At 46.5% G+C, this 8,019-nt stretch overlaps 1 protein-coding gene and 1 non-coding gene across 3 annotated transcripts; both read right to left on the bottom strand.

Moving 5' to 3' along the window:
• Positions 1–298: 298 nt before the first annotated feature.
• EIF5 (eukaryotic translation initiation factor 5) lies at positions 299–7,743 on the bottom strand. Of its 2 annotated transcripts, none has more exons than XM_051769529.1 (12): positions 7,547–7,743; positions 7,184–7,376; positions 4,874–5,153; positions 4,559–4,640; positions 4,160–4,332; positions 3,747–3,858; positions 2,951–3,090; positions 2,420–2,578; positions 2,074–2,235; positions 1,687–1,851; positions 1,343–1,477; positions 299–698 (listed from the first exon to the last, which is right to left on the bottom strand). In XM_051769529.1, the coding sequence occupies exons 3-12, from the start codon at positions 4,943–4,945 to the stop codon at positions 606–608; spliced, it is 1,293 nt and encodes a 430-aa protein (XP_051625489.1). In that variant the 5' UTR covers positions 4,946–5,153; positions 7,184–7,376; positions 7,547–7,743; the 3' UTR covers positions 299–605. The 2 variants fall into 2 exon arrangements, with proteins under 2 accessions (XP_051625489.1, XP_051625490.1); XM_051769530.1 differs by lacking the exon at positions 7,547–7,743 and adding an exon at positions 5,694–5,890 and having other exon boundaries at positions 7,184–7,532.
• On the bottom strand, positions 3,291–3,414 carry LOC127461629 (small nucleolar RNA SNORA28). The gene has a single exon (XR_007900189.1). It is a non-coding gene; the product is annotated as a small nucleolar RNA SNORA28 (small nucleolar RNA).
• Positions 7,744–8,019: the final 276 nt, after the last annotated feature.

Genomic DNA, 8,019 nt, shown 5'->3' on the forward strand with positions numbered 1-8,019 from the left:
AAACCCTACCAAACCAAAACCCAACTTCTGCAGTGAACACCAGTGGAAATATTTTTTAAGGAAAAAGCAGGCAAGGATCAGAATGCAGACAGCTGACTTCTGTTTTAAGAAGCTGGCAGCCACACACTGTAGATTACTCAACACCTGCTTCTTGCTTAGGTTTCAAATCTCCAGTGCTGGAACAGCCTCCAGGCTAAGGCTTTTTTTCCTGTCTCATTCAAGAGTCTTCAACTTCGCAGATTTCAATGAGCTGTGTAAATACTTACTTGGAAAAGCAATAAGGGGGTTGAGTCACAAATGAAGATTGACCAAAACCAAATCCTTTATTTCCACAACTGTATAAATGTGCTCCAAGTATGTGTCCAACACAAGTTAGAAAAACAAAATAGAACATGCCAGTTGCAAACTAGATCAGTTCACTGACGTGCTGACTCCTTGGTATTAGGCTTAGTTACACAAGACCAGTCACAGTAAAAAGATACATTTTAGAGTACAAAGAGTAGCAGGATGTTAAGCCATTTCAGTTTGTGCACATACAAATCACACTTCTGGCAGAAAACGCAGAGAAGTTTGCATTACTATGCTGGAAGCTATGTTGCATCACTTTAAATGGCATCAATATCAATATCGTCATCTTTATTGTTTGCAGGCTTCACAGTTTCAACTTTAGGTACACTGGCAGTTGAAGAGTACACCACCTGTGGAGACAAGACACTTGCTTTTACTACAGCACCGACTGACACTAAGCACTGGACTAACTGTAACACCCACCCACCAACCACCCTCCTGTCCACGGCCATGACCCACTTAACAAGCTGCTTTGTAAGGCAGAGCTGTGCATGTGCATCTGCAGGAAGCAGGATCTCATACCCAAGAAGAGAAGTGTACAGTACTGGCAGGAAAATAACCAAATCATCCACATGCAAAACTTGTTCCAGCCACAGCCACCTGGAGTGTAACTAACAGACTTTATCTAGGCCTAAACTGTGAGGAAAATGGTCAGTTATTCTTTCATCAGCTGCTTTAACAAACATCCCCCCACTAACTCATTCAGAACATGCAGTTTTTTGCATGATACCCCCCGTCAACCTTCTACTACATGAGCTGCTACTGTGCCAGAGACTGTACCATTCCAGAGTGACAGTCTTGGGCTATCCAAATGCTCTTACACTTAGTGTAGCGTAGCAAGAACGCTCTGACCAAGCCCTAGGAATGGAGTGTTCCTCCAGTTCCCAACGGGCACAGTAATACACCAAGGAAGCCATTTCAAATTGCACCAGGAAAAGGTTACAAGACTTAAACAATGCAGCCTTGGAGCTGACAATGAACCAGCCTTTCCTACCTCTATATTTTCATCTTCATCCTCTTCTTCATTACCGGAAGATTCTTCTTCAGCTTCCTTTAGCCATTTAATAAATGGTTCTGCTTTGACACGGATTTCTTTGGCAAGCTCCTTTGAAACGTATTTCTTTGAGGCCTGAAAGACACAGACTTTGGTTGAACGCTGAAGAGTTTACACCAGATCACACCCAAACACAGCAAGAACCCAACCTGGACCTCCAAACTGACTCACTGCCTTGAACAGCCCGTTTTTGGAAAGGTTTCTCTCAGCACAAGCTATCACACCAGAACACAGGAGCCAGATGCAATAGACTACATTCAGGTACATAAAACACTACCCTTTACCTTTTCTGCCCAGCTAAGGATGACTTCTTCTTCCAGAAGATCTGCATCATACATTTCCTTCAAAATATGTGGTATTTTCGAAATAAGCTGAGACTGATGCATGGCTACCACACACTCAAAGCCATGGAGAAGGTACCTCTGGGCTTTCTTGTTGTTGTGGCAGAACTAGAGTTGTGATAAATGCAAAAGGGATTCAATTAGCTTTTTGAATTCTTTGAACCTTGAATTACAAGGTTTACAGCAATTCATACTATCCCTTCCCAGCAGTTCTCCCTAGGTAAGGAGCAGTTTAAAAGCAAAACACTACAGTAAGTCTTCTTCCTCACAGTACCAAGCTATTGCTATAAAACACTCAGAACAGTGAGTGCAGAAGAAGGAATTGCTTACACGAAGGAAGTGACGTCTGTATTTTCTTATTTGTTCACGAATCTTTTCGTCAAAAAGGACTTCAGTGAGAACTAGCGGGCCCATGGCCTTCACATCCAGTCTCTCTGCTTCTGCTACAATGTCTTTGTCTGAAGTATCAATGACACCTTCTTCCTTCTTTTTCTACAGGGAAACGAATACAGAGAGAAACATTTTAATGCCACTTGAGGTCTGGGCCAACACTCTTTGCACCCTTCCCTTCCCACTGCTGGCAGAAACAGTGTTTTGACAGAAGCTTAGAGATGTTGCTTTTAGTTTCCTTACAAACACTTTACACCACTAAAGGAAACAACCAGAGAATAGTTACCTTCACAAAATCAAACAGTATGTTGACTCTCTCCTCCACGGTTCTTTCCAAGTCTTCACTAAGCGTGAGGTTCTTTGCATGGTCACTGATTTCATCCATTCTACGCCTCTGGGCTTCTTCTGTTGTGTCCTCACCCCAGTCATCATCATCCTCCTCCTCCTAAAACACAAAAGCAAAACAAGAGATTTAGTTTTACTGCAGGTTTAGTAATAGGCAAGGGTAGAAATGATACCAACTTGAGAGCATTTTTACAAACCTAAAGAAAGGTTTACAGTACAATTTGCAAGTCAAAGACCACAGAAAAAGGGAAAGAAGTAATGGAAACTAGAAGCTAGACATTAGTTTATAACCCTCTGTAAGGTTACTTCAAGTGCAGTTTTACCTCTCTCTATATATATTCCAACATTTAAGTTTTGGAGACAGTAAGAGCTTTTGGTGCAATGTTGACCAGCAGGGAATGCCAGTGATTTTTAAGTTTTAAATGAGAACAAGACACCACACCCTTATCTCCCCACTTTCCCTTCTACTTACCACAACCTGTGGAGGAGTAATCTCCTCTGGTGGTGGGGGTGGAAGTGTCTCATTGCTGGACACAGAACCATTCTCTTTGTCCTTGCCTTTTCTGTTCTTCTTCTCCTTTTCTTTCTTTCCTGTACCAGTGTCACCACTTTCTGCAAGTGAATTTTAATGTTTGTTCTATGAACTAGAGCAGGCTACAAAATCCCTGCACCTCTGCCAAATCCCTATGTGGGTCTGGATGCTTTCATTAGCAGCAAGTTATGTGTAGTACCAATCCCCAAATACACTCAGGGCAGATGTACGTCTGGCAGGGAAAAACCTGGTTCCAGTCATGGTCTTATTTCTCACCAACATTGTCCAAGTCTATATAACAGGTGACCTCACAAAGCAGAGACCCCTGGAATAGGTTAGACTTTTCTATTCTTGCAAGCTTAAATTGCAGCAGGCAACCAGATGCTTACTACAGAGTGTTGCTTGCACAGAACATTACTCTTTTTACTTCCTACTCTTTTACTTCACACTGATTTTAAGGAACTGCCAGGAGCTACTGCTAACTACCTTTCCTCCTCCTAAGCTGTCCTGCACGGGTAAATCCAGCTCTTCACAAATAGTTCTACCTGGGAGGACACAGTACGATGAGGAAAAAGACAGAGCACAGCTCCTCCATCCTGACCCCCAAACATACTCTAGGAGTAGGCTGGAGCCTTTTTACACTTCAACTAGCTGTGAGCTAATTATTTTTCTTTTTCATTAACAGCATTCATACACAAGTTCTCTTTACTCTCAGCAAGTAAGGAAAGGCACTTACCAGGTGGGTTTTTGAGAATGAACGTGCAGAGTTTATGGTTTGTGTCAAGCATGCCTCGATAGCCACAGGCTTTGCAAGAGTTACCTATAGTTTGTTTCTTAGGATTGACATGCTGCAAGAGAGAACAATCTTCAGTTAACATTTCATTTACAAAACAATTACGCATTAAAGCCTAAACCTGACTTTTACATTATCATCTCCACAGGATTAACGCAGAGGAAGTTAAGTAATAGCAATTTAGCTCAGCAGTTTTTAACTGTTATAGATTTAAAAAACTTTCCCAAAGAGTGTAAGCATGTGTACTGGGTTTTCTTTTCATATTCAAGTCAGCTTTAAACTTTGCACCACTTGCACAAACATGTAATGAAGTGTTTCCATAGTGTCACCATTAATACAGACAAGAGAGCACTCACCAGATCAGTTTCAGGATTCTCACACTCAGGACAGAGAACAAATTTTTTAATGAATCCATCCAACATGTCTTGCAGCTTATTCGCCTCATGAGATCCATTGACAATGTAACGGTCATTCTTAACATCAAACTGGGTCTGTGCTCCCAGCTCACAACCAAAAAATTTGGTAGGATCTGTAGAGAAAGCACAGGAAACACCACCTCCCTTGTATCTTCAATGTGATTTTTAAACAGCCAGTAAATACGCTATTGCTTCTTTCTGTTCATTATTTCATCCTGAGATAATCACGTTTCTTTCCTACCAATCTTTAAAGAATGGTATTAATGCTTTATTAGCTATTAACACTACCACTTCAAACACAAAAGCATTAAAAATGCTGTGTCACTCCACACTACTTACACGTTGGAGGCCGATTAAGCGCCTTTGCAACGTCAACCATGTTGACTATAACCGTCTTTATTCCATTTCCTTTGCCCTCCACCTAAAGAAAACAAATAGTATTCCAAGTCAAGTGACTGCAACAGTCAAACCCGGTCTGTATTCCCCATTTAACTACACCAGAATTCTGCTGAGAACTGCAGCTCCTTAGTCTGGACAGAAATAAGCAGACACTGTCCCCACCTTTTGAGTGGCCAAGTATTACCATATTCTCACACCTCTTTCTCCTCTTGGGAGACCAAGTGGAGTGCTTCCCACTACTGCTTAGGAAGTTACCTTGGCAATCAGACGGGGCATTTTGTAGCGATAGAACTGATCTGAAACACTGCGGTTGACGTTGACAGACATTTTGCCTTATTAGTAGCTTTATCAATAAGATGAAGAGATCTTTGATTGCAGTTTTTTGGTATCTTCTGTCTGGAGAAGACGGGATGACATAAACGACTGCAAGAGTTCTCGGTCTCTGACATGAAAAAATTTTCGCCACTGAGGCTGTAAGGTTCTTGCTTGTATGCTATGTTTCCCCAATACAGGTACCAGTGGCTGCGCAACAGCTCTGCAAGTATTAAGAAACAGAACAAAAAATTCATTTTAGCTTAAAACATATCAATCCGCTCTTGCTACAAAGCTATGCAAGGGATTATATTTAGGGTGAAATATAGGGTAAAAAAAAAAAAAAGTATGTTCTTTGTGCTATAATTTTCTTCAACCTATGGAACTGAAAATAGCAACATTGGATTGTACTGCTAAGGAATTTATCCTTAACTATACCTACGAAGCTTTCCACCCTCTCTTACTATCCAAAAACTAATGAACAGCTTAAGACTATTTTCTGTACAATTAACTCCTGCAGGAGTTCTGGAATCAGTAAGCAAGGGCACACTTCTTGTTTTATTATGGAGACCCATGAATCTTGCACCGTAAGGGTCATGTGGCAGGGCACAGGAAATCAGGAGAAATATCTGGAAGTCAGACTCAAATTCCACAGCATAGCATGAACCCATCACAAAAACAGAAGTCTATCACAATGTTGAGAAATATCAGTAAGGTGAAGCAGCAGCAATCTGTAGCCCAACGTAGTTTTTACATGGCTTACCAGTTTTTGGATCGGAGTGGAAAAGAGTTGAAAATTACGTAATTCTCCCTCTCACTTATGGATTCTCATAGCAGCTTCTGTTGAGTTCTGACTTAACAATAAGCCTGATAAAGTCTGACAGAAGTTGCTTCACTGTAGAAAGCCTAGCAATGCAGAGGTACAGAGCAGTGCAGCAGCTTTTCCAGATGATTTTTTTTCTTGTGGGAAGGGGAGGGGGAGGAAGGGGAAGGAGGATGAATCCTATTATTAATGTTGCCTTCAGCAGTATTTACATATTTAAATTAACGTGTGCCTCTATAATCAGATCTAAGAGTACTTAAGCCACAATTGGCTGACTACACAGGCAACCCTGACTACAGAGCATGGCCACTCTGACACGTCATCATGTTATCATTAATGGCAGAAGCGCTGACACATTAAAGTAACCTTCTTAGTATTTACACGTAAGAGCACATCTATGATGCAACATGATCCGAGTCCCTCTGGTCAGGTTTACAAATTCTTTACACAGAAGCAGTTAAGACTTGTATAAGCCTTGTGTTCTACATTAGCACAGACGCAGTTTTACCCTTCCTCAGCAAAAAGTACACCGCGGACTCTGTTTCGAACACGAGGTTTCCTTCCCCAGGGATATCTAAAAAGAACCACCGCGCAGCCTGACCACGCGTTTGCGGCAGTGGCTATATCGGTGACCGAGCACCCAGAACGAGCGCGGCGCTTCCCCTCCTTCCAGATTACCGCTTTTGTCTGCCGCAGGCTGAAGCTCCCTCTCCTGGTCCTTAGGACACCTCATCCCAAGCACCACCTCCCCCCATACGCCTTGCACAGAGGAAAGAGCGGGAAGGCGAGACCCACTCCCTGCCGCACAGCGCCGCGTCCCCGCCCCGCTCGTGATGAGTCATAAATGCAGCAATTAAAGCACTGAGTCAGCGCTGCGAGAGATTGCGGGGGGGGAGCACCCCCAGCCGCGCATGCGCCCATCACACGGACACCCCCCCCCCCGGGCCGCCCCCCGAGTGTCCCCCCGGGGGCGGGGGCCGAGCGCCCCCCCCCGCGGCGCGCGGGAGCTGCGCCACCGCCCCCCCCCTCCCCACAGCGCGGGAGGCGCGGCCCCGCCGCCGCCATCTTGTCTCGTCGCATGGCGGCGGCACGAAAATAAATAAATAACTAAGGGGGGGAAAAAAAGCAAACAAACAAACCCCAAAGAAGCCTCACCAAAAAGAAAAACCAACCAACCAACAAACGAACAAAAAACCCGGCAAGTGAAGCTCTAGCGGTTTTAGTTTGTTTTTTTCTGTTTTTTCAATTGTTCCCCTCCCGCCGTCGCTTCTCTCCCCCCTCTCCTCAAGGTCCCGGACACTTCGTTACACAAAAGCCTCTCCCCATTATCCGCCGTTTACCGACAAGCCGAAGCCCCAGCCTAGCCCAAACCGCTCCCCATAGCCTCACCCCGCTGCCCTCGCCCGCCCTGCCCCAGTACTAACACTAACCGTTTTCGTCCAATAAAGACATAAACCCAACGCTGCTCGCCCCGGGCTGCGACGAAGCCGATTGTGCAAGGAGAACAGGGCCGAGGGGGCGCTTATATCCAGGCGGAGAGGGAAGCGGAGGCGGACGCCGCAGCCTCCGGGTCCCGGCGTCCTGGGGCTGGCGGTATCAGCAGGGAGAGCGGCGCCGGGCAATCTGCGGGCAAGACACAATCAGGGGCATCATTAGCGGCGGCACCTGTGAGGGAGAGGGAGGAGGAGGAGGGGGGAGAAGAGGGAAAGGGGGGAGGGAGAGGCGGCGGCGGCGCGCAGCCGAGGCAGGAGGGGGCGGCGGACGGGACCCGGCAATGGCTGCCCCGTACTCACCTCTAGAATGTTCTCGCTCCGACTGAACAACGCCAGAGCTGGGATCAATCAGCCAGCGGCGCGCCCCGCCCACCGACGCCACCATTGGCTCCCCGCTCTCCTCGGAGCGGAGCTATTGGCCGGGACCTCGCCGCTCCCACCGTCTATTGGCGAAGACTGCCATCAATCAAGGCAGCCCTGGCTTCACCTCCCGCCCCCTTCGCCCTCCCCCCTGCCAGTGCCCCAAAGGACATCGCGTCTACAGCGACCGAGTCTCGCGAGAGAGCGCTGGACGGGTGGGGGGGGCGGGAGCTGCGTAGGCTGAGTCAGTGTGGAGGGGCCGCGGCTGAAGGGTCAGGGCGGCGTGGGGGTTTCTGCGGGGCCTCCGAGGGGCTGTGGACGTTGTGAGGGGGCTCCGAGAGGCTGAGGGGACTCTGAAGGACTGAGGGGGCTCCTAGGCGGCCCCGAGCCCCCTCTAGCCCCACCGCACTGCC

Source organism: Manacus candei, unplaced genomic scaffold, assembly GCF_025592945.1.
Source record: "Manacus candei isolate 608988 ecotype Guabito, Panama unplaced genomic scaffold, ASM2559294v1 h1tg000109l, whole genome shotgun sequence".
In the NCBI taxonomy this organism is placed as follows: domain Eukaryota; kingdom Metazoa; phylum Chordata; class Aves; order Passeriformes; family Pipridae; genus Manacus; species Manacus candei.

Excerpts from the sequence above, each read along its gene's own strand:
- EIF5 (XM_051769529.1), bottom strand. The coding sequence starts at position 4,945 with ATGTCTGTCAACGTCAACCGCAGTGTTTCAGATCAGTTCTATCGCTAC. Across the intron at positions 2,236-2,419 it reads TACTGTTTGATTTTGTGAAG|AAAAAGAAGGAAGAAGGTGT; the intron begins GTAACTATTCTC and ends GTTTCCCTGTAG. Across the intron at positions 1,852-2,073 it reads ACAGACGTCACTTCCTTCGT|TTCTGCCACAACAACAAGAA; the intron begins GTAAGCAATTCC and ends TCACAACTCTAG.